Source organism: Prionailurus viverrinus, chromosome F2, assembly GCF_022837055.1.
Source record: "Prionailurus viverrinus isolate Anna chromosome F2, UM_Priviv_1.0, whole genome shotgun sequence".
NCBI classification, from domain to species: Eukaryota; Metazoa; Chordata; class Mammalia; order Carnivora; family Felidae; genus Prionailurus; species Prionailurus viverrinus.
The window spans coordinates 43,504,135-43,530,788 of NC_062578.1; the positions used below are offsets into that span (position 1 = coordinate 43,504,135).

The window sequence follows — 26,654 nt, forward strand, 5'->3', positions numbered from 1 at the left end:
TGAAGTAGTCCAGTGCTTACATAGTGAATGTGACAGCAGCAGATGTAGATGGCCCAGGGGTGTGGTGGTGGTGATTCCAATACCAGAAGCAGTGTAGTCATTGGTGTTTTGCTGAAGTGAACAGCCCACAGAAAAGTCCTGAACAAAAGACAGCATAGTCCTCCCTTGATATACATGGTAATTGCTTCTTGTTTTTTTAACTTTTTAAGTTTATTTCTTTATTTTGAGACAGACAGAGAGAGAGACAGAGAGAGAGAGAGGGAGAGAGAGTGCATGAGTGAGGTAGAGGCAGAGAGAGAGGGAGAGAGAATTCCAAGCTCCATGCTGACATAGTGCAGAGCCTGACGTGGCTCTTGAACTCACAAACTGTGAGATCATGACTTGAGCTGAAATCAAGAGTCGGATGCATAACCAAAGGAGCCACCCAGTTGCCCCTGATAATTACTTCTTGAAAAAGTTAACTTGCATTAAAGCTGTACAAAAACTATTTTTATATATACAATAAAGTTAGGTTTAAGGTTCAGATAATAGGTTTTTCATGTTAAAAAAAATCTGTGTAGAATGTTGGAGAGTTCTTAGTATACATGATTGTACCCCACATCACAGTATGTCTACTATCCCTGGCCCCTGCCAAATAATTACTAGTAGGATCCCTATACTCTCATGACAGCCAGAAATGCTCTTCCTCCCACACGTATTTAAAATGACTCCTAGGGGTAGTATCATCCATATTGAAAACAATTGCTTAGATTAATGGGGCTGGACTCTTTGCATTCTGAACAAAATTGACGTTAGGTTGGCAAGAAAAAAGGGGAATGGCTATTGAATAGGTAATTAATAGTGCCTGCTAATAGTAGGAACTTAGTTTTTGTGTCTTCTCCAAAGTTTTGCACAATTGCTGACATGTTGTAGGTTCTCAGTAAGCTTTCTTGAATGGTTGAATGAACAATTGGAATATAAGCTATGGAAAAATGGAGGCCCAGCATTATTTGAATTGTGAATTAAATAAAGGAAAGGATGATCTTCCTTAAGATGGCTAACGGGCTAATCATCATAAATCTAGGTGTGTTAGTAGGAGGAAGTGAGCTTTGACATGCAAATGTCTGTGCCAGGATTTAAAATTTCTGGTCTTTATGTCTGCTACATGCTTTAGAATGAAGACTAAGAGTTAAATTTGTATCAGTGAACCCTGTTCTTCAATGGAAAATTTAGGGGAAATATTTAAGTTTTCATATAAGTAGTATATTCAGTCTTTAGAAGAAAAAGTGATACAGTTAAAAATCAGTGAGAGTCTCAGTCCCTAAATCTTACTCTTCTTTCATTACACTTTCTTTTCATTGTGTTCCTTTCCGCTTCACTTAATCTATTCATCCTGCCATTTCTATCATAGCCTGAGACATTTTTAAACAATAATATTCTAGGAAAAATATTTAGAAATCGAAGCAAAGGATTTTGTTTTGTTTCCCCAAAATATAAACCTATTATTAGAGAGAAAATAATTCACAGTAGGAGCAAAGTTGGTTTTGCTTTAGTTTGCTTCCAGATTTAAGTAGAAAAGAATGAAAATGACATTATAAAGAATTTTATCTCTTTTTATGAAAAAGATAATCTGTAACTATGGATCATGAAGACAATATATGAAAAGCAAGTCATTTTCAAATAGTGCTCCCAATTTCCTTTGAATATATAACTTCCTGAATTCAAAGTCATGATACAGCATGGGTTTAAAAATAGTTGTTTAAGATTTTGAAGGGTATAATATTTAATATTTTTACAGTTTGAATTCAAGTAAAGGAACAATAACGTCAGCCTTTTGTATATAAAAATAAACAGTATTGTTAGAAAACATGCAGTTCAAGTTTAGACATTTCAAATGTCCTGTAATTGTTCAAGAGTGCAGGAGATTTTTTTTTTGTCAGATTACTGGTATTAAGGAATTTTATGTTTTTCTTAAACAATTTTTTAAAATATTTATTTAGTTTTGAGAGACAGAGAGAGAGTGCGAGAGGAGGAAGGGCAGAGAGAGAGGGAGACACAGAATCTGAAGCAGGTTCCCAGCTCTGAGCTATCAGCACTGAGCCCCACATGGGGCTCAAAACCACGAACCATGAGATCATGACCTTAGCCAAAGTTGGATACTTAACCCACTGAGCCACCCAGGCGCTCCTGGAATTTTAAACGGAAGAAAATCTTGAGTGTTTTTGTAAATAAATTGCTTGACTAATGCATCTCTTGTAAGCATGGGTTACTTTTCCCTCAGTGAAAATTCTAAGGAATAACCAGAAGATAATAGGTAGTGGCTTATTTGAGGATTTTGAGGAACCTCAAATGCTCTCCTTGCCCTGATGTGGAATCTGGGTGAATTCTCTGTGCTGAGGAGACAGGAGGATAAGAAAGAAACTTCCCTTCCTTTTTTTCTCCTTCCTCCTTCCCTCCCTTCCTCCCTCCTTTCCTTGCTTCTTTCCTTTTCCTGACTGCATGAGGAATGGGAAAAGTTCTTCATGTCCCCTGTTACAGTACCCTGGGGCATTTTGCTCCATGTGTGTTGGAGCTTCACCAGTAGACCTTCTCAGTCAGACCCTAAGGAATAATTCCTTCCTATCACTGCTGTATCTTCCACCATTTCCCCCCTTTTGTCCAAAGCCCTTTTCTATGTCTTTTCTTGGGTTGTTCTTCAGTGCCACTCCCAACTTCTTCACTGCACATCAGTACCCTTTAAGCCTCAGGTCAAGCACTGTCCTCTTAATCCCCTCCTCCCCTCTGTTTTCACAGCACCTTGTCACTACCCTAGTTACAGTAGTTTGCACATTTTGTCTTCCTCTTTATACTTGGAAGCTCCTTGAGGATGTGGATATTCTCACACATTTGCATCTCCAGTGCTTAGTAGGTGATCAATAAAGTTTTGTTAAATGAATGGAGAGATGAAGTTATGACCCCAAACAGAATACGGTTTGCAATTAATAAAGAGGCAATGTTTGAGATGAGTAGTACTACTTGTATTTGTTGATCACCATAGAATTATTTTCTCCCTTTGCAGACTATAAAAGAATACCACAGTAGCTTGCTTAATTTTATTTCACTGAAATGACTGTGTAGGGATATTTGTAGTTCTGAACTAGGGCAGACTAATAGCCTTTCAGATCAACAAGATACTCCTAGTGATACCACAGGGTTCACTTGGGTCAGTGACGAACCGATGCTTTGTGGTAGATTAAAATGACGTCCAGTGATGGTATTCACAATTTTATCAAATTCTCTCTTTTGTTGGAAGAAACTATTCATAAGTTTATCACTCATTGTGAAAAATTGTATATTTTGATTTTTCTCAAATTGCCTGTGAGCTACTCGGACCAACCCCTGGTACTAATATAAGATTTGGTGAGTAGGTCTATATTTGTGTTCAAAAATATATCAAAGTCCTTCTTGATTTCATACACCAAAATATTTCTACTTTTGGCCTATGTCTTTTCAGACTGAGGAGGGCTGATGAGAGAGAGAGAGAGGGAGAGAGAGAGAGAGAGAGAGAGCCCACAGGTGGGGGAGGAGCAGAGACAGAGAGAGGGAGACACAGAATCCGAAGCAGTCTCCAAGCTCCAAGCTGTCAGCACAGAGCCCGATGTGGGGCTTGAACTCATGAACCATGAGATCGTGTGTGACCTGAGCCGAAGTCGGAATCTTAACCAACTGAGCCACCCAGGTGCCCCTACATTGATCATTTTCATTTGAACTGACTCTAGGTCCGGAATAAATTTTTTGATGTGTGGTGATCACATATCAATTAATGTGTGAATTAGGAGAGCATTTCCTCAAGGTGTTCTTGATCATTGGCCTTTATATAGCCTCTGTGTTTCACTATTTTAATTTGTATTTTGAATCTTAATTTCTTGCTAGGAATGTACAAATTATGTATTGGATTCCATTATTTGTTTTTAAAGTTTTATTTATTAATTTGAGAGAGAGTGTGCAAGCAGGGGTGGGGCAGATAGAGAGGGAGAGAGAGATTCCTGAGCAGGCTTTATGCTGACAGCTTAGGTTCCCCCAACAAAACAGAAAATTTGATAAAATCATGAATGTACAGTCACTGGAAGCTCCAACGTGGGGGTCAATCCCGTGAGCCATGAGCTCATTACCTGATCTGAAATCAAAAGTCAGATGCTTAACTGACTGAGCCACCTAGGCACCCCTGCATGATTTGTTTTTAAATTACATATTATTTACAGTGTTTTTCTTGCCTGGAATGTGATATAGTGATATCTTTTTCTATTTTTGTTACCTCTCCAACTATATACTGTTAGTAATAATTATTATTTTCTACTATTTATTAACAAAAACATATCTCAGTTGGGCTAATGTGCCTTCCTAAAAACAACAATAATAAAAGATTCTTGCAGTGCTCTGTTGGAGAGGTATATAATTATGTTCTTTAGCCAAGAATTACATCAGTAATTTTCAGATTATGTTCCAAGGAAAATCAGGTTTAGGATCAACTAGTATCTATTTAGTGTTTACTTATGTCAAGTGTTCTTAGGTGATTTCTCATGTAGTTTGTTGTTTTGTGCCTTCAATCTTGTAAATTTTCTAAAGTACTAATATTACAGTCAAGGAACAAACTGATCCATTGAAAGTAACAAATAATCATCTTTTAAATTAAATTACTTTTAAAAATAAGCATTTATTACATTTGTAGGATTTAAAGACAAAGTATAGTTAAGATATTAAGAACAATACTCAAAGATACTAGTTTCTGTTTTAAAGTAATTACATCATTTTTTCATGTCAAAATTAATTTAAATGATCACATTAGAGAGCAGTTAAGTCTTATTATCAAAATGGCATGTTTTCTATTAATTCAATTGACGTATATGCAAAAAATGTAAAAATAAAAGATTCAGGCACTTATTTTATGAACATATCTTTTTTTTTTTTTTTTTTTTAATTTTTTTTCAACGTTTTTTATTTATTTTTGGGACAGAGAGAGACAGAGCATGAACGGGGGAGGGGCAGAGAGAGAGGGAGACACAGAATCGGAAACAGGCTCCAGGCTCTGAGCCATCAGCCCAGAGCCTGACGCGGGGCTCGAACTCCCGGACCGCGAGATCGTGACCTGGCTGAAGTCGGACGCTTAACCGACTGCGCCACCCAGGCGCCCCTGAACATATCTTCTGAACAGAGTGTGACTGAGGGATGATATCCCAGTGGTCCCTCCAGGAGGGTTCCCTTCTCTTCCTGTGGAGCCTTTCCTTGAGTCTCTCTTGAGTTGTCATGTCTTCTGCATGGCTTTTCATGATTTCTCTTGTTCTTCTCTATGTTCTAGTGCTATGGTGTTGAGACTATTTGAGTACATATGTTATATTAGAGTTATTTGCTTCTCAGACTGCACTTGAGTGTCCATTGAATTTCTATTATATGTAAATGCATACAGCTTGTAAGAAAACAATTTTTAATTCTCTGGCAAGTCTGTACTAGTTGGTCAGTTACCTGGTTGATTGTACTTGTTGGTTTATCTGCTACCTAGGAATCACAGCACAGGCCCTGTTTCTACAAAACAAGCGTATGGACTAGGGATTCCTAAGCTCTCCTGTATCTCCACAAAGTTGCCATTATATGATTCTAATCCATTACTAGAATGTATGTATTATGAAATAGTTAATGTCTATGGGATGCTTAGAGAATTTTTAGTGAGAAGTAGATACTTATGGTTAGTGTTAATTGATAAATATGTTATTAGCCTTTCCTTTTTTTTTGCACCAACAACACATTGAAAGAATGTACTTCAAGAATAAGTTGCAATCTGGTGAAATATTTCCATGGTTTAATAAAATTTAGCTTTTAAAAACAAGCATCAATAATAGTGACTATAGAAACCAAGAACCTATGCATATAAATAGTTCTAATAAAAAGGAAAGCAACAGCAATGTATAGTTTTCATAATTTTTCAAAAAATTTTAAATATGATCACAAGTTTTTATTCCCTCAGCTTCTTTGTATAGGAGGAAAGACAAGACTCTAAGACCTGGAGAGATTAAGGGTTCCTTCATTCCCTAAATGAAAATGTACTGTACCCTATGCTTACATAGGGGTACAATGATTGAAGGTACAGTGATGAATAATTTACCCTACTTGACTTTGAGAGTAGGAGAGGCAAATTTATAAACAAATATATTAGTTGGTAATATTGTTAATTAGGGAAGAAGCATGGACAATGGCGCAATTAACTCTGCAGTGGTGTTTGGTGAGACTCCGCACAAGAGGTGATTTTTTTTTTTTTTAATTTTTTTTTTCAACGTTTATTTATTTTTGGGACAGAGAGAGACAGAGCATGAACGGGGGAGGGGCAGAGAGAGAGGGAGACACAGAATCGGAAACAGGCTCCAGGCTCTGAGCCATCAGCCCAGAGCCCGACGCGGGGCTCAAACTCACGGACCGTGAGATCGTGACCTGGCTGAAGTCGGACGCTTAACCGACTGCGCCACCCAGGCGCCCCAAGAGGTGATTTTTAAAACATTTTCATTAAAGAATGAGTCTCTGGAGACCTTTACCAGGAGCAGAGGAGTAGGGTGAGGAGAAGGGCCTTGGGGTCAAAGAGAAGGAAAATATGCAGAGATCTAAAGTAATGAAGGGGCCTGGGTGTTAGAAGAACAGTGTCAAGTTCAATGCAGCTAGAGCATTACTGACCCATATAAATATAAGTATGTAAGTTAAACATTTCTAATTTCATATTAAAACATAAAAGAAACAGGTGAATAATATTTTATTTAACCTAATAATTATGTTGTTTTTCATACTTAAATATGAAGTATTTGGTTTTAAAGATTAAATCAGGTATATATTTTACCTTAAAAAACATCTCAATTTGGACTAGTCCCCCATTTCAAATGCTCATTATATCTAGAAGCTTCCCTAAGATGTGTGTGTGTGTGTGTGTGTGTGTGTGTATATGTGCGCGCGCGCGTGTGTTTGATAGAGAGAGAAAGAGAGGAAAAAAGGAAGAAGGAAAGAGAGGAAGAGAGAATGAGAAAAAGAAGGAAGGCATTTGTGTGCTCCAGAGGGGGAAGTAGAGAGATGAGTTTGAAGTGGTTGTTGGAGCCTTATTTTGAAAGGCCTTGTATGCTGGCTGAATTTGAAATTTACCCCTATAATATAGTAGTTCATGACTGCAATTCTCAATTTATCTCTGGTGAAAGACCAGTTTTTAAAATGTCAAGTTTATTAGACTTTTGCAAAATACAATAGCAGTGAATTTGAAAAATGAAATAGAAGAGACACACAAAGAGAAGCACCACTTTTTAATCATAGGTTAGACAAAGGTACAATTACTCAGTCAATTGTATATAAAGATGTCTAAATCAGTGCTATCCAATAGAACCTTTCATGATGATGGAAATATTTTATCTGTGTTGCCCAATATGGTAGCTGCTAGCCACATGTGGCTATTAAGCATATGAAATGCAGCTAGTATGACTGAAAAGCTAAATATTTTATTTCATTTAAATCAGTTTAAATTGAAATAATCACATGAGGCTATTGGTTACTTTGCTGCACAGCACGGGATGTGTTTGCTCTTAACCTCTGTATTTATTGTACATTAGTGAAAAACAGCTGTGGACTGGCATTGGCCCTCAAACCATACTTTCAGGCATTGAGAGCATGGACTCTAGAGTGAGAAAGCCTTTGTGTGTCTATCGCAAGTCACTTAATCTCTTACTACCCCAGGATCCTCTTTTATAAAATGAAAGTAATTTTAAGAAATTATCTCATAGAGGGGCACCTGGCTTATTCTGTCAGAAGAGCTTGTGACTCTTGATCCTGGGGTCGTGAATTCAAGCCCCATGTTGTAGAGATTATTTAAGTAAATAAATATTTAAAAAAAGAATCTCATAGAGTTGTTGTGAGGATTAAATGTGGAGCAGGTGGGGTTAGAGAAAGCACCAGGAAAAGATAATATCTGCAGCGGCCTTGATGAATGAGTTCAATAGGCAGATAGGAGAGAGCATATCAGGTACAGGGAACTCTAAAACCCATTTGGATCATACTCTATTAAGAGGGAGGAGCAGCAGACAGTTTCTGAGCCCTATGACTGCTAACACACTGGTAACACTGTTTCTTCCTCTCTTTCCTAGTTGTTCTATTTTAACCTCTTAGCATATTTTTAAAAATGTTTATTTATTTATTTTGAGAGATCACATGAGCAGGCTGGGAAGGGGTGCGGGGAGAGGAGGAGCACAGAGAGAGGAGAGTGAGGATCCCAAGCAGATTTCACCATGTCAGCACAGAGCCCAGAGCCCAGAGCCCCTTGTAGAGATTGAACTCACGAACCCTGAGATCATGACCTGAGACAAAATCAAGAGTTAGACGCTGAATCAACTGAGCCACCCAGGCACCCCAACCTTTTAGCATATTTTAAACTGGATTACTAGGTAACATGTGATTCTGTTGTTTTAATAAATACTGCATATTAAGCCAATCATTGTCTCTGTACTTTTTCATTCCTGTGACTTATGGTACCTGCATTTGATGATGGAAGTTGGGCAGTGGTTGAGAAGAGAAGGGGACTCCTGTTTGAAAAGTAGTTCCCGGGGGACACCTGGTTAAGCTTCCCACTCTTGATTTTGGTTTAAGTCATAATCTTATGGTTCAGTTAGTGAGTTCGAGCCCCACTTCGGGCTCTGTGCTGACAGTGCAGAGCCTGCTTGGGATTCTCTCTCTCCTTCTCTCTCTGCCCCTTCCCAGCTCATGCTCTCTCCTTCTCTCTCTCCCTCTCTCTCTCAAAATAAATAAATAAAACTTAAAAAAATCTATTATAAAGAAAAGAAAAGCAATTCCTGGGTTATGGGCAGATAGCTGTGAGATTCTTTCCCCCTAAAACATGTTTTTTTTTTTTTTTTTACTTACATAGATTATTTTAGGAAGAAAACCAACTGGAAAAATCAATGAAGTTCCTTCTTCTCACATTTGTTGGTGTTGTTCACCTTTTATTCCTGAGCTCTGGGAAAACGATATATAAGAATGACATCTCTCAGAGGTCTTTTCAAGAAATTAAAGAAGAAATAGCCAGCTATGGAGATGTTGCTAAAGCAATCATCAACCTTGCTGTTTATGGTAAAGCCCAGAACAGATCCTATGAGCGACTGGCACTTCTGGTTGATACCGTTGGACCCAGACCAAGTGGCTCCAAGAGCTTAGAAAAAGCCATCCAAATCATGCACCAGAACCTGCAGGAAGATGGGCTGGAGAATGTCCACTTGGAGCCGGTCAAAATACCCCACTGGGAGAGGGGGGAAGAATCTGCTGTGATGCTGGAGCCAAGGATTCACAAGATGGCTATTTTGGGTCTTGGAAGCAGCATTGGGACTCCCCCAGAAGGTATTCTTTGTCTTTTCAAGTCAATCTGCTGTGTACTTTATAAAACTAACGTCATGTGATTTAGTTGATTATAGTATGCATGATTCGTATTACAATTTAGATGATAAGAAGGAAGATAAAAATCATTTCTCATTCCACTGGCTTAATGAATTCTCTGCTCTTATATTTGTTGTTCTTCCTTCTTCCTTTCTTCCCTTTCTCCTATTTCTTTCTGAAAGAAAGCTGACTGTGTAGGGTTGCCTTTAAATGAAGATCTACAACTATTGGTCCACGATATCTATCAGCCCTATCGCTTAACAACTTATAGCTAGTACAATATTAGTTTCATTCTCCAGAGCATGGAGATAAGTGTGCATATGATAGAAAAACTATAATTTCCTCCAGGCAACCTCAATGTGCAGAAATTTTTAGAATTAACGAATTAGGGGGGCTTCTGGGTGACTCAAGCAGTTAAGCATCTGACTTCAGCTCAGGTCATGATCTTACAGTTTGTGAGTTCAAGCCCCACATTGGGCTCTGCCCTGGTGATGTGGAACCTCCTTGGGATTCTCTCTCTCACCCTCTCTCTGTACCCCTTCCCCATTTACGTTCTCTCTCTCTTAAGATAAATAAACTTAAAAGTGTTTTTAAAAATTAAAAAAGTGGTGTGCCTGGGTGGCTCAGTCTGTTGAGCATCTGACTTTGGCTCAGGTCATGATCTCATAGTTCGTGGGTTGGGGCCCTGTGTCGGGCTCTGTCCTGCCAGCTCAGAGCCTGGACCCTGCTTCAGATTCTGTGTATGTGTGTCTCTCTCTGCCCCTCCCCTGCTCATGTTCTGTTTCTCAAAGATAAAACGTTTAAAAAAAAGTTTAAAAATTAAAAAAAAAAGAATTAATGAGATAGGGAACAGATTTTTACATATGGAATTGATTTAAGTTAATTATTTTTACAGAACCTGAGGACTCTAATGGAAGGAATTATCCAGGGGAAGTTCTGCCTTTACTTATCAGCGCCCTAGCTCAGCTCCAACAGACAGTATAAGTGACTAGATCAGGGATATATAACCAGTCACCAGTGAGCTGTCAGTCTTGGACCAATCGTGGACTGTTTTCCTGTGGACTGCTCATGGACTATTCATGTATTCTTGGACTATTTAACTATGACAGAGGAACTATTTTATAGAAACTAGTTAACATTCTCTAAAAAGTTTATAGAAAGTTTTGACTTTCTCTAATGCCAAAAGAAAGATCCAGTATAGAAGTAGATGGTCAGGTTAAAAAACAAACATCTTTTCTGAGGTATAATTCACATACATAATATTCACCCATTTAAAATCTACAATTCAGTGGTTTTTAGTATATTCACAGAATTGTGCAACTACTGCGTGGTCTAATTGTAGAACATTTTCATCACCCTGAAAAGAAACTCCATACTCATTAGCAGTTTCTTTGCCTTCCTCCCTTACCTCCCTCCTAAGCCCAAGGCAATCACTAATTTTCTATCTTTATGGATTTGCCTATTCTGAATATTTCACATGAACATAATAATTCACCATGTAGTCTTTTGTGCTGTTTTTTTTCATGTAGCATGTGTTCCTAGTTCATACATTTAGCATGAATCAGTACTTAATTCATTTTTTGTTGTTGAATAATATTCCATTTTTGGATATACCACATTTTATCTATTCATTCATCAGTTGGTGGATATTTGTTTTTCTTATCTTTTGGCAATTATGAATAATTCTGCTAAAAACCTTCGTGTATAAGTTTTTGTATGGACATATGTTTCATTTCTCTTGGATATATGCCAAAGAGTGGAATTGCTGGGTCATATAGTAACTCTGTGCTTAACGTTTTGAGGAACTGCCATACTCTTTTCCCAAGTGACTGTACCATTTTACATTTCCATTAGTGTATTCTAATTTTCACACATACTTCTCAACACTTGTTATTATCTGTCTTTTTGGTTATGACTATCCTGGTGGGTATAAAGAGATATCTCATTGGGGTTATGATTTCCATTTCCCTAATGATTAATGATGTTGAGCATCTTTCCATGTTCTTATTGGCTAGTTGTGTATCTTTGGAGAAATGTGTATTCAAATCCTTTGCCCAATTTTTAATTATGCTATTTGAATTTTTATTATTGAGTTGTAAAAGGTCTTCATATATTCTGGATGCAAGTCCCTTATCAGATGTTTGATTTACTAACATCCTCTCCCATTTTATAGATTCTCTTTTCTCTTTTTTTTTTTTAATGTTTATTTTTGAGATAGACAGAGGCAGAATGCAAGTGGGTTAGGGGCAGAGAGAGAGGGAGACAGAATCAGAAGCAGACTCCAGGCTCCAAGCTGTCAGCACAGAGCCCGATGTGGGGCTTGAACCCATGAGCTGTGAGATCATGACCTGAGCTGAAGTTGGACGCTCAACCAACTGAGCCACCCAGGTGCCCCGCTTTTCACTTTTTTGATGGTAATATTACTGCAGAAAAGTATTTAATTTTGATTTAGCACAACCTATCTAAATTTTTTGTTGTTGCTTGTGCTTTTGGTGTTATATCTAAGAAAGCTTTGCCCCAACCAAGATCACAAAGATTTACTCCTAAATTTTCTTCTAAGAGTTATATAGTTTTAGCTATTACATTTAGGTCTGTGATAGATAATTTTTATCTATGGTGTCAGGTAGGAGTACAACTTCATTCTTTTGCATGTGGTCATTCAGTTGTCTCAGCATCATCTATTGAAAAGACTATTCTTTCTATTCTTTCCTTATTGAATTGTGTGTATTACATTAATTGATATTCAGATATTAAACCAGCTTTCCGTTCCTGGGATAAATCCCACTTGGTTATGGCATATAATCTTTTTCATATGTTACTGAATTCAGTTTGCTAGTATTATGTCTGGTAGTTTTACATCTGTACTCACAAGGGATATTGGTCTGCAGTTTTATTGTTATTATTATTTTTTGTGATATCTTAACCTGGTTTGGTATCAGGGTAATTCTAGACTCAAATAATTAATTAGAAAATACCACCTGGTCTTTTGTTCTTTGGAAGAGTTTGTGAAAAATTGACGTTAATTCTTTAAGTTTTTTGGTAGAATTCACAAGCCATCTGGTCCTGGGATTTTCTTTGTGGGACTATTGTTAATTATTAACTTAATATCATTCCTTGTTATAGATCTATTCATATTTTCTATTCTTGAGTCAGTTTTAGTAGTTTGTGTGTTTCTAGGAATTTGTTTATTTTATCTAAATGATGTAATTTGTTGGCATGCAGTTATTTATAGTATTTCCTTAAATATTAGCATAAATATTTTTAATTTTGTGAGGATAAGGATCTAAATTGTTATTTGGTGTCACTTGTTTTCAACCTGAATAACTCCCTTTAGTTTTTTAATTTTTTTCCCCCAAAGCAGGTCTGCTAGCAGAAAATTCTCTAACCCTTCATCTATTCTTATTTGTTTATTGAATCTTAATTTTTGAAACATAGTTCTTCTGGATATACGATTCTTAGTTAACAGTTTTTTACTTTCAGTACTTTGAATTTGTCATCCATTGTCCTTTGGTCTCTGCTGTTTCCGATGAGAAGTCAGTTGTTAATGTTATTGGGATTCCCTTATATGTGATTAACCATTTTGCTCTTACTGATTTTGTTTTCATTTGTGGTTTTCATAATTTTGATTCTGATGTATCTAGGTATGGATCTCTTTGCTTTTATCCTGCTTGGAAGTTGTTGAGCTTCATGAATGTGTCAGTTAGTTATTTTCTTCAATTTGAGAAGTTTTCAGCTATTATTTCTATGAATATTTTTCTACCCCTTTTTTGGTCTTCTGGTCCTTCCACTGTCAGTAAGTGGTGGAACACTTAATGGTGTCCCACATTTCCTGAGGCTCTGCTCATTTTTCTTCCCCTTTTTTCCCCTCTCTTTTTAGGTTGTATAACCTATAACAATCTATCATCAAGTTCACTTATTCTTTCTTCTGCTAGTTTAAATATATTGTTGAGCCCCTTTACTGAATTTTTCTTTTCAGTTATCATAATTTTCAACTCTAGAATTTTTTCCTGTGATTTTTATCTCTTTATTGATATTCTTATTTGCTGAGACATTGTCATCATAACTTCCTTTAATTCTTTTAAGTATGGTTTCCTTGAGGTCCTTGAACATATTTATAAACTCAGCTGCTTTGACATCTTTTTCTGGTATGTCCTACAACTGGGCCCCCTCAAAAGCAGTATCTATTGCCTGCTTTTTATCCAGTGTATTGGCCACACTTTCCTATTTCTTTTAATGTCTCATCATTTTGTTGCTGTTGTTGTTAAAAACTGAACATTTGAAGTAATGTATTCTAGTAACTCTCAATACTGATTCTTCTCCTTTCTCCTCTCCTGCCCACTGGAGGTTGATGTTATTTTTCTTGTTTTCTTTGCCATTTATTTGTTTAATGATTTGATTGTACTATGTGAAGTCTATTTCTCCCACAGTGTACAAATTCTGATGCCCTTGTGAAGAATGCTTTTATTTTCCCCTTTTTCACTTTTAGTCTGGCTCATTAGGAGTCAGCCCTTGATCCACATAAACTACTTACTAGTGAAATGTTGTGTGTAGATCTCATTAGTTAGTTATATTTTACCCTTTATTATTGGGTGTACACATGGCTTGGGGGCTGTTGTTAAAACTTAAGGAGTTTATGTTTTTGCCCTAAGTTCAGCCACAGCCTAGTAGCTTGGAAGTTCCCTCAGTCTTGAGAGGGCAGCCTTGGGCATGCACATACTCTTCCAGCCTGCTAGGATGCATGTAATTTTATTAAGTCTTGCTTAATAATATTTTCCACTGTATCAGAATAGCTTGTTTTTCAGCATGTGTTTGGTCCGAGGGTGTGCTTAAGCCTCTTGTGCCAGTGAAGCTTCTGCCCTTTGTTGATGGATCTGTGTGCAGCTTGGGGAATGTTTTCAATCTGACCCATGTCCTGTTTTCATTGTTCCTGAGTAGGAACATGTGCATAGCTTTTCCAGTCACCAGGGTTTACTGTGTGTTCCCAGGAGGGCTTTTCTTGGTTGTTTCTTTTCCTGGTTCTGTTAAACTTCTGATTGCTCTGCCATTTTGCTTGGTACCAGCAGTATCATAAAGCTTCTAGCACTCCTTTAATTGTTTTCTACCAAACTCTCCATTGTTTTGAACACCCTTAGGCATGGAATTCTCTATGTTCTGCTTCAAATACAATCACTACCCTGGGTAAGAACTGCAAAGCTCTTCCTTTTCTTTGCTTGCCTCTTTTCTGAGAGAACCTCTGTGCTAAAGTAGCACAGGAGTTAGGCACAGTAATAATGGCCTACTTCTTCCAGACTGATATCCTTAGCAGGTGCTAGAAGGGGAGGGTGGTAGCTCCTGGTCTTCTCAGTTTGCCTCTCCCAGTGTGGGACCTCAGCCTAGGAATAAGCTGAGACAGACAGTGATGATCAAGGTCCAAGTATTCTTGGTGGCTACGCTTAAGGTAGGATTTCTAACATGTGAGTTGGGGCTGGGTAGAGGAATAGGGCCTCAGCCCTTTTGGAGTGGAGTGCTCATAATAGAGTTTTTGTAACATAATAGAGCTGGGGGTGGGAGAAGGAAGCAGGTCATGGCCCAAACTCTATAGACTCTCATGATTCTAACTCAGATTTAGTAGTTTTTCTTGAATGAATGTTTCTCCATTTGCTTTATGCCCTTAAGACAGTTTTGAGAGACTTTAAGTGATTTTTTAAAAAAATAATTTTTCTTATTTAAGTTTTGTAGAGGACAGATCTGCCAAGTTTCTCATTACACCTTTCTGGAAGTACCATTGGGATAGTCTGTTTTGATTTCTCTGAGACTGCATGAATAGGTGATTTCTGAGATATTAGGGAACGCTTAAACTTGGGTTCTGTAGTGTCAGCCAGGTGTTTTGTTCAGTTGCCTCTGTTATACACTAGTCTGTATTAGGCACCAGACTTTACATATATATACATATGTATATGCACATGCATATATGTACATATATGTATGTATATATGCACACAAACACAACACGCATGTAGATCTATTTCTAGCTATCTATCTATCTATCTATCTATCTAACTACATAAATAGTCTGTATAACTTTTTTTCCTTTTTAAGTTTTCCAAACTACGTTAAAAGACCTAGCTATTTTTTTTCTTTTTTACAGATGAGAAAACCAGAGGTGAGGTAGTTAGCCCAAGGTTACACAACTAGTGAGAGGCCAACTGTCAAACTCCAAAGTCTGTGCTTTTAGTTACTAGACTATATCGCCTCATATACAAATACTTGTATGTTATCTTCATTTATAAGGTTTCCCTTTTTAGTCTTCTGACTGAAGCAGATCTGTCTCAAAAGTTGCTGATACCCATACTGTGACAGAATATATTGGTGTCTGCACCTTCTTTTTGGACATGTTTCTCATTCCTGTTTCTTTCTTATCCTCATTTCTCATTCTGTAGCTGGGCCTGATCTTCCCTGGCTATCTGCCTGGTATTGAAAACTAAGCCAAGTTACTGATTGCTCCTGGGGCTTTCAAAACCCAGGGGAAGTGAGTTTTACTCACTAGAATCTATTGTGGTGTTCCAAGACTCACTTTCACCCCACTCCTTATTCCATGGGGCTCAAAGTAGATAAACAGTTGTCTGGCAACTGGGCTATTTTCAGCTCTGAGGACACTGGAGAGTTAGTCTGAACCAGGTAAGGAGAAATTCCCACAGGAGATAGAGTGAAGTCAGCATAAAGGGACCTCTGTATGCAGGTAGTGTGGTACAGAGCTCATCTCTTAGGAAACCCATGTTATGTCCTTGGTTCAGCCACCTACTAGTTGTGTGACCTTGGTCCAGTCTTTTGATCGTTTTGGATCTTAATTTTATCATCTGTAAAATGAGAGATGTCTGACATTTGAATCTGTAAGGTTTCTTCCAGATTGAAAAGATTGTGATTTTTATGAGAATCCACAAGGGATGAGTGAAGCTAGAGTTCACGACAGCAGGGGTTCTCCCAGGCATATGCTCTGGAACAGATTTCTTACATAACCAGAGATGATTTTCTTTAACTGTCCAATCTTAGAGTTGAGTATGACAGTGTGTGTTAATGTATTTGTGTGTCAGGTTAAGGCTCTGTGAATTATCTGTGGATAGTTGGAAGGAGACAGATATGCAAGTAGGCCAAGTAAGACAAGATGCTGAACGAAACTTAGAAGACAGGAGAAACTATAATTTCAAATCAATCCTGAGAGAACATAGCAGACATCAGATTTAAATGGACTGAGTGAAAGAATGAGAACCAGCAGCCAAATCCAAGAGAGGCTGATATACGGGCAAGAAAGCGGAACTTGGGCAGAATTTTGTTGCCCCTCCTCAGTACACATAATTCTGTGGGTCTCATTATATAGTCTCTGAACCCCAAATAGCAGATTATTTAGTACTTATTAGTTCTCTATGGACACTGACATCTCTGTAGAGGTACTGGGCTTTCCCAGAATACTATATGTTGCAAATTGTGTTGGGAGCTCCTGAAAAACCAGACTGAATTTTATCCATCTCTCTATCCTCGGCACCTAGCACCATACTCAGCACTTATTCGTTATTCTTTCAGTGTTTGAGGAACAGTGAATTATTTTAGGTAGATCTTTCCTTAGACTATTAGTGACTTTTAATAATAAAAAATAGTGCTTCCTTCTACCTACTGATGTTGTTGACCCATCGTAATTTGCTTCGTAATTGTTTTCTGATTATAAAATCAATCTTGCTCATTACAGAAAACATGTACATAAATATAAAAATAATAAAAATCATCTGTGATCTTTTCTCTCAAAGTATTTCTAGTGTTTTTATTTTTCTCTCTAATTTTTCCATATGCATGTATATTTTTGTTTTATAAATTTGAGATGAAACTATATATATTTGTGGCCTTTTATGTCATATATCATAGACATTTACCACATTTAATAAATATCCTTTGAAATAAATGTTAATGGTTATAAAACACAAATATACAATAATTAACATGAATAAAACCGTTATTGGAATCTCTATTATTTCCTTTTTCCTTTTTTTCTACTGTTTCAGATAACATAGCTATACAAATCCTTTAATACAGATAGATTTTTAAAGGAGAAATTTTTGTATTTTTTATGAATATCAGAAAGAGAGGAATGATTGGGATATTCTAGGGAGTCTTAAAAGGGTGGCAAAAAATAGCTTTGAAACTGCTCCTATAGATACAAAAAATGCAAATAAAATTCTTAGAAACCATTTTTTTGTCCAAATATTTTAAATTATGTGAAATGTTAATATAATAGAATTTATATAACATTATATATAATATAAATTATTTATAATACAGTGTATAAATATAGTCTATTTAATTATTCAAAATTTTAATATAAATATTGATATTTTAAGCTCTTGATATATTTGTTAAATTGTTTTCCAGAAGGATTATGCACATCTACTGTCTTGTCAGCAGTGTATCTTAATATTCTAATCCCTGTGCATTCATATGCATTGGATATTTTTTTTTCTAATCTTTGCCATTGTGATGGGCTTACAATGATATTTCACTGTTATTTTATTTTGTATTTCTTTGCTTATTGGTGAGACTAATATTTTAATATACTTATTGTTACTTGTATTTTTCTTCTTCAGATTATCTGTGAATATCCCCTGCCCACTTTCTATTGGTACTTCAGTGATTTTCTAACTGATGTATAGGAACTCTTTACATAGTAAATATTTAAATTCTTTGTCACCTGATTCAAATTGATTTTTTTAAGCTATTGATATGGTTTGTATTGATTCATTATCTCCTTTTTCATGTTTTCTTAAGAGTTTACTTATTTCTCATATATGAAGAGGGCTAACTGGCCCTGGAGTGCATTAAAAGATTGTAAAGCAACAAAGTTGACTAATTTATGCTCCTTCTGTCCTATCATAGTGCTCTAAGATACAGTTCTTTAGCTCAGTTTACACAGCCTTTGGAACATTAACATCATGGTTTGCAGATTGGTGGGAACTTGATCTAGAAATGGCACTTACAAACTTAAGAATCCAGTCTGTCTGGCCTTAGATTTTGAACTGAGTCCCCTGATTGGTACTTCTGCTGGGTCATGTCAAACTATGTGTACCTCATGACTTTTCTTCATAGAAATGATTTAGGAGTGGGAGGAAGAGAGGTAGAGATAGCACTAAACTGGACTTAATGTGTAGAATTGACTGACAGTTAATGTTTAGTTGTGGAACCACTCTACCTGGTTTAAATTTAAAGTACACATGGGTATATTTTAGGATTTTAAGGTTTTTTTCCCCCCTAATTATTGGGAAATCTCATAATGCAGACTTTAACTTGAACTTTTCAGGAATGAATTTGAGAACCATTCTGTAGAAACAAACTAGCAAGACTGCTATTGCTTTTCTTAGATTGAGCAATGGCTTTTATCGGAAAGTTGCTGTAGAAAATCCAGACAGTGCCACAATTGTGCTTGCCTTGGAAATAGTAGAAGCAGTAGAAAGAAGTCTTCACCCAGTTCTGCTTTCCAGATCTTGTTCAGGTGCATAGAGTTGGTGACACTTAAATTATTTCTAGAACCCTAGCTGTAGGAAGAAATTTAGTTTGTAGGTTTTTAGTCTTTATACACAATAAAGACACATTTATTTATTTTTATTTTTTAAAATTTATTGTCAAGTTAGCTAACATACAGTGTAGTCTTGGCTTCAGGAGTAGATTCCTGTGATTCATCACTTACATATAACATCCAGTGCTCATCACAAGTGCCCTCCTCAATACCCATCACCTACCTCCTCCACCCCTTCCACCCCCCACCCCTATCAACCCTCAGTTTGTGCTCTGTGTTTAAGGGTCTCTTATGGTTTGCCTCCCTCTGTAACTTATTTTTCCTTCCCTTCCACTATGGTCTTCTGTTAAGTTTCTCAAATTCCACGTATGAGTGAAATCATATGATATCTGTCTTTCTCTGACTGACTAATTTCACTTAGCATAATACCCTCCAGTTCCATCCACATAGTCGCAAATGGCAAGATTTCATTCTTTTTGATTGCCGAGTAATACTCCATTGTATATGTATACCACATCTTCTTTATCCATTCATCAGTTGATGGACATTTGGGCTCTTTCCATAATTTGACTATTGTTGGTAGTGCTTCTGTAAACATTGGGGTACATGTGCCCCTATGAATCAGCAGTCCTGTATCATTTGGATAAATTCCCAGTAGTGGTATTGCTGGGTTGTAGGGTAATTCTATATTTAATTTTTTGAGGAACCTCCACACTGTTTTCCAGAATGGCTACATCCCCACCAACAGTACAAAAGGATTCCCCTTTCTTCACATCTTCGCCAATACCTGTTGTTTCCTGAGTTGTCACTTTCAGCCACTGTGATCAGTGTGAGGTGGTATCTCAGTGTGGTTTTGATTTGTATTTCCCTGATGATGAGTGATGTTGAGCATCTCTTCATGTGTCTGTTTGCCATCTGGATGTCTTATTTGGAGAAGTGTCTGTGTATTCATGTCTTCTACCCATTTCTTCACTGGATTATTTGTTTTGGGGGGTGTTGAATTTGGTGAGTTCTCTATAGATTTTTTGATGCTAACCCTTTATCTGCTATTTCATTTGCAAATATCTTCTCCCATTCCATCAATTGCCTTTTAGTTTTGTTGATTGTTTCCTTTGCTGTGCAGAAGCTTTTAATCTTGATGAGGTCCCAATAGTTTATTTTTGCTTTCATTTCCCTTGCCTTCAGATACATGTCAAGTAAGAAGTTGCTGCAGCTGAGGTCGAAGAGGTTGATGCTTGTTTTCTCCTGTAGGATTTTGATGGTTTCCTGTCTCACATTTAGGTCTTTCATCCATTTTTGAATTTATTTTTGTGTGTGATGTAAGAAAGTTTCCAGTTTTGTTCTTCTTTGTGTTGCTGTCCAGTTCTCCCAGCACCATGTGCTAAAGAGACTGTCTTTTTTCCATTGGATACTCTTTCCTACTTTGTTGAAGATTAGTTGGCCATACATTTATGCATCCAATTCTGGGTTCTCTATTCTATTACATCGGTTTATGTATCTGTTTTTGTGCCAATGTCATGCTGTCTTGATGATTACAGCTTTGTAATACAAGCTAAAGTCCAGGATTGTGATGCCTCCAGCTTTGGTTTCCTTTTTCAACATTACTTTTGCTACTTGGGGTCTTTTGTGTTTCCATACAAATTTAAGGATTGTTTGTTCTAGTTTTGTGAAGAATGCTTAGAATGGATGTTAAATGCCAATTGTCCACATCCAACACAATGCTCATTTCATTATGCCTCTTTGATAACAATATGGTATGAAGTTTTTGTTTTGTATAAATAAACAAGTAAAAAAAGATAGCCACTGGTTATATAGTACACATAACACCACCAATAGCAACTTGGTCCTCTGTAACAAATGAATTATAGTGACTCTAAAAAGACTAAAAAGAATATGAGGAGAGTAATCATGGAATGAAGTGGGGGCATATCTCCCTGGACATTCTGATGGATTGAAGAGAAATGTTCTAGGCTGATTATGAAATTTGCCACATAAATTAAAGTAGGTTCTCTCCTTCATCTTCTCTGCTGTTTCCCCCTTATCTATTTTGGATGCTTCTCTTTCCTAGGCTTCATCTTAAATGTTGGTGTTTTCAGAGGTTTCTGCCTGTAAACATTTGCCTTAAGTAATATGATCCAATTCCATGGCTTTAAGTACCACCTATATACTTACAACTTTTAATTGTATATATATATATATAATTGTATATATATATATATATAATTGTATATATATATATATAATTGTATATATATATATAATTGTATATATATATGTGTATACATATATATAATTGTGTGTGTGTATATATATATATATATATATATATATATATATATATATATGCCTGACTTCTGTCTGTAGTTCCAAGAACTACTGGATGTTCTAGTAGTCCCACAAATTCAGCATCTTTCTCCCCTCTGTTTCTCATATTTGTTAATGATGTTGTCATACACCCAGGCACCCATGCTTAGAGTGTCTAATATCTGAGATGGTATCTTGCTGTCATGTTTTTATTCTCTGCCTGGAATGCCCATATTTAAGGATTCAGCTCAAATGTCTCCTCTATGGAGACTTTTTCTGTGTTTGCTCATCTCCTTTCTGTACCCTATACATGCTTTCTCTACTAGATAGTAAGGCTCTTAGAGTCAGAGATTCAAGTTTCAGTGGTTCTCAACTTCAGGCCGTTGTGCTCCCCAAGGGAAATTTAGCAATGTCTGGACACAATTTGATAGTTGTGACTGAGAGGCAGTACTGCTTGAGTTTAGTGGGTAGAGGCCAGGAATACTAATAAGCATCCCATAATGTACAGAACAGGTTCTTTTTCCTCCTCAACAAATAATTATCCATTCCAAAGTGCCAGTAGTGTCGAAGTTGAGAAAATTTGCCCTAGTCCTTAGCATGGTATCTCATGCACAAAAAAGCCTCAAGAAATATTAGTCGAATGAATTAAGTCTTTGCATTTATATTGCTCCAACATTCAGTTGGTCACCAAGTCTTAAATGTCATGTGTGATTCCTTTTGTCTATCTCACTGTAGCATCAGAGTTCAGGACCTAACATCTCCTGACTAGTGTTATAATCATCTCCTAATTGATCTTCCTGACCCCAGTCTCAGTTTGATCAATTTCAACACTGCTGCTTCAGTTGTCTTAGTAAAATATGGATCTCATTATGCCATTCCCTTAAAATTTTTCATTGTTCATGGTATAGTTAAATTCTTACAACCTTTAAAAAGGTGACCCCAGGCTCTGTTTCTAGGTTTATGTCTAGTTCCTCTCTAGCCACACACCTTAGGCTGAAGCTACATGGGCCTAACTGCTCTTGCCTTAACATGTTCACACTTCTTTACCTTGAAAGCTATTTCTTGGGCCTCTGGCTAACTTAACCTTCACCCTAACCCTAAACCTAATCCTAACTCAGCCTAACCCAATTCTTCCCTGCTTGGAGAATTCCTACTCATTTTAAAGACTCATTTAAAACGGATCTTTTAGGGGCGCCTGGGTGGTGCAGTCGGTTAAGCGTCCGACTTCAGCCAGGTCACGATCTCGCGGTCCGGGAGTTCGAGCCCCACGTCAGGCTCTGGGCTGATGGCTCAGAGCCTGGAGCCTGTTTCCGATTCTGTGTCTCCCTCTCTCTCTGCCCCTTCCCCGTTCATGCTCTGTCTCTCTCTGTCCCAAAAATAAATAAACGTTGAAAAATTTAAAAAAATAATAAAAAAAAATAAAACGGATCTTTTCTTTAAAGTCTTTCTTGAATCCAAACCTAGTAAACTTAATTGTTCTTTCATCTCTATTCTCTTAGCACTTTGCCTATATTATGCAATGATCACAATTTATTGAAGTTGATTATTCACAGGGTTCTCTCTTCTGAGAAATTGTGACCTCCTCCAGGGTAAAAGCCACATCTTATCTTTGTATCTCCTTTAGCGATAGTCTCAGTGCCTGGTAGGTAATAGATGCATATTAAATATCCATTGATCTGATGATTAGATTGTGAGAAATATCATACATTTAAAAGGGATATTTAAAAATTTATTCCTACTCAAACAAGCTTCCTTTAGCTCTACATGATTTCCATAGGTCTTTTATGTCCCTGTCATATCCAAATAGCATTGAGTTTTGGTGTGCATCGAAAGTAAAGGCACATAACAAAAAGAAGGGAAAATAAACATCAATGAAATCATGATTGGGTTGTTTGCCACAGTCTATTCTTTCTGAAGATTTAAGCAGCATGGATCAGAACGTCTAGAAAGGTGCAGTTTAAGCATATTCCAAACTCTTATTGTGTTCATCTCAGAGGAACTTAAAATAGCCTTCCTGCATACTCTTAGCACATCTACCAAAGAAAGACATTATACTACTTATAATTTTGATCCATTTCTTAGTGAAGTGCTAACTACTTTGTGCACAAGGCCCCATCATCAGAGAATTAGTTATTTGAACTTGTCCTTTTCTCCTCCTTTGGTCTCATCAGGGAAACAGCATTTTCAGTGTTTCCCCCCCCCCACACGCGGATTTATCTTTGTCTAATATCTCATCACAGTGTGAACAAGTGTTCTAAAGAGCCTGTATCCACAGGTGATTCTTGGAATTTGCAGTTATGGGATCAGCTGAAGGATCCAATTCCAAAGTGTCAGAGGTTACAAATTCTCTCTCTGCGTCAAGGCAGGAGTAGGGATGAGGAGGAAGGGGGTGGGGGGACAAAGGAACTCACATTTATTGAGTGACATTTATACGCTAGTCATCACACAATTCTTTTACTTACAGTATCCTTTGGGCTAGGTATTGTTCACATCTTACAGGCGACACGCTCTGGGAATTTCAGCACTTTGTCCAAGGTCATGCAGCCAATATGTGGCAGAGCCTTATCCCAACTCATGCCTTCTTAAGAGGCTTCCTTCTTCACCTTGCCTCGTGGACATTTCTGCCCACATTTCTCATGTATTAATATTTTCCTTTTGGCTGTTTCCTTAATAATGGGACTTCCACATCTATCTCCTATGTGGTACACTCTCATACAAACACAGCTTAAAAAGCACAAACCATACAATAAAAGCATTACTGAATTTTATTGCATCAGAATTAAGAATTTCTAACATGAAGGATACCAGGACAAAAGCTGTTAGATGACAAAATGGGAAAAGATCTTAACACTGTCTAAAATTGTTATGGGATTAATATGTAGGCTATGAACTATTGGAAATCAATAATAAAAAGGCAGTAGCCCTAGTAGCAAACTGGACAAAGGTTCTGAATAAACAATTTAAAGAAGAGGAACCATAAAAGCTAACATGTGTATAGAGATCTCAACTCATTAGTAATGAGAACAATGCAAATTTTGAAAAAAATGAGATCATTTTACAGCAAAGATGTAAAATGTGTTGGTGGGGCTGTGAGGACATAGGAACCCTCATGCACTGATGGGTGAGCATGAAGCATGGTGCCACCATTTTGGAGAACATACTGGTAGTATTTAACCAACCTAAATATATTTTTATATTCAATTACCTAGTATTTCACTTCCGTGGTATATTTCCCGAAGAAATTGCCATTCAGTTACCTATGGGTATATATACAAAGATAATTATTATAGCCTTTTTTGCGGGGGGTAGGGTCCATCTGGAGGTCCCTCCCTGAGAGAGTAGACATGTAAGATGTGGTGGATGCCTCCCAGGGAATGTTTTACAGAAGTTAGAAGCAACAGACTAATATATGTATAGCAACATGGATGGATCTTACATGCATAAAGCTGAATAAAAGTAATAAAAAGTAGAAAGAAATACACAATACAATTGCATACATATAAATACAATTTTGCCTGCACGTAGAATTATGTTTCATATTTTCTAAGAAGACATAAAACAAAAAAGATCTTAGAATGGTTGTCTACTTAAGACATGGGGTGGAGGTGGGAATGAGGAGTGGGAGTGGGGTTAAAAGACAATAAATAAGTTTTAAAAACAAGCAAATAAAACAAAGAGATTTGCCTTGAATAGGCCAGTGATGATGGTATACTATGAATTAAAGAGTATAATTAACTCAAAACTCTTCATTTGATATTAAAAGCAAAAATCCACTTGCTGCTTGAAGCATGAAGTTAAGGAAGGTATTTGGGTAGTTTGTCATTTTCTCCAAGAGGAAACAAAGCTGCTTCTCTTTTACTTTTTAAACATTATCTGGTTCCCTCTTCTCCTGTAATCTTATGACATTCACTTAGATTTATGCTTATATAATGTGAAATCTTGACTTTTTACTTACATGTTTTTAGTTGTCATACAATATTTATCTTTGTTATTGTTGTCTTAGTTCCAAAGCTTCTCTGGAGGCAGGGATGGAGTTTCTTTCCATTTGCTTTGTGGAGCCTTTAGTGTAGTTGGACATTTAGATTGCATTAGTTATATTCCCAATGTTTAATTTTATGAAAAATCTTCCAGGAAAAGATTTTCTTTTGAGATTGTAAAAGTATGGATGATGTGCTCTGTAGACTTACTGATGAAATAACGTAGGTTGATAGCACCCAGGTATCCTTTTTAATAAACACCCTTATCCAGCTGGTATTTCATCTTTCCTTCTCTTTAGCAAATCTAATTCCTTTTTCCTAACAAAAAATATCACTGGTTAATAACTATAAGTTTTTGATAACTGGTGTGAGTGAATTTAAGAAATGTGTTCAGTAATCAGAAGGTTATACTTAATATTGAACTTAATCATGTAAGACTAGGAAATTTCTTCTCGATAGCTGGGATTCTCTATGTCTCTCCTTTTTCTCTTTTTCTTTGTGTCTTTGTTATTTACTCTGCTTGTCTGTCTCTTTATCTGTACTTCTCTCTACTAACCATCTCTGCCTTTCTTTCTGTTCCTCTTTTCATCTCTCGTTTCTTCCTGTTTCTTTCTTTGGTTTGGACTCTTGGTTTTTGTCTCTTTTTGTCCTCTGCCTTCTAGTTTCTGGTTCATAGACTCATCACCAGGGTAGTCCAGAGCTGATGTATTTGCAGTTATGTCAGATTATTGCTCTAGATTTAATTGGAACTTCTATCTTTTTCTTAGTCCATGAAAGTCCTCTTTGACAGCCTAATTGTATTCTTAGAATTACAGTCCCCGAAGCAAGCTGGTGAGTGCATATTTTGTACTCAAAAATTTTGTGATGGATTTCATTGAAAGTGGTTTCCTAAGAATCAGTGCCATTTTGATGGCCATTGGGTAAATGCATCAATAATATCAATTAACTGAAGGTACTTTGATTTCTCCAGGGGAGCTCAATAGGACAAGGCCTTATGGTACTCCTTACAGTCTTGATTTTCTTTGTGTTAAAAAATTGCATGGGAAATTTCCAGGAAGTTTCAGAGCTTTATGTCATTAAATTGAAACCATTTTTCTGAAGAAAACGTTAAGAAACTTTGTCTTCTTTAGAAGTAGATAGTTTTAGAGATTTTGCATCAACTACCGGTAAATGTGTTAGATACTCAAGGCCTGATTGAAAAAGTGGGTGATCATTAAACCACTGGGACCAGATGACATCCACCTAGTGATTTTGAAGGAACTTGTCAAAACTTGGTTAAATTATATTTAATCTTTGTTAGTGGCTATTGGGCTTAAGAATTGTCAGATTTTCCATGGGACCACATTCTGTAGGAATTCTTTCCAGAAGATTTTGAGAAGTACATTTTGTAGGTGATCATTACTTATTTACTTCATACGATATATATGACAAGGTAATGT

General features: G+C 36.8%; 1 protein-coding gene across 2 annotated transcripts in view; it reads left to right on the plus strand.

Annotated features, from left to right (window-relative positions):
* CPQ (carboxypeptidase Q) overlaps nt 1-26,654 on the plus strand; it is a 454,919-nt gene that overhangs the window by 98,044 nt on the left and 330,221 nt on the right. For both annotated transcript variants that reach the window (XM_047842229.1, XM_047842227.1), the window contains exon 2: nt 8,897-9,363. In XM_047842229.1, the coding sequence (XP_047698185.1) occupies nt 8,931-9,363 (433 nt within the window). In that variant the 5' untranslated portion in view covers nt 8,897-8,930. The remainder of the gene's footprint in view (nt 1-8,896; nt 9,364-26,654) is intronic.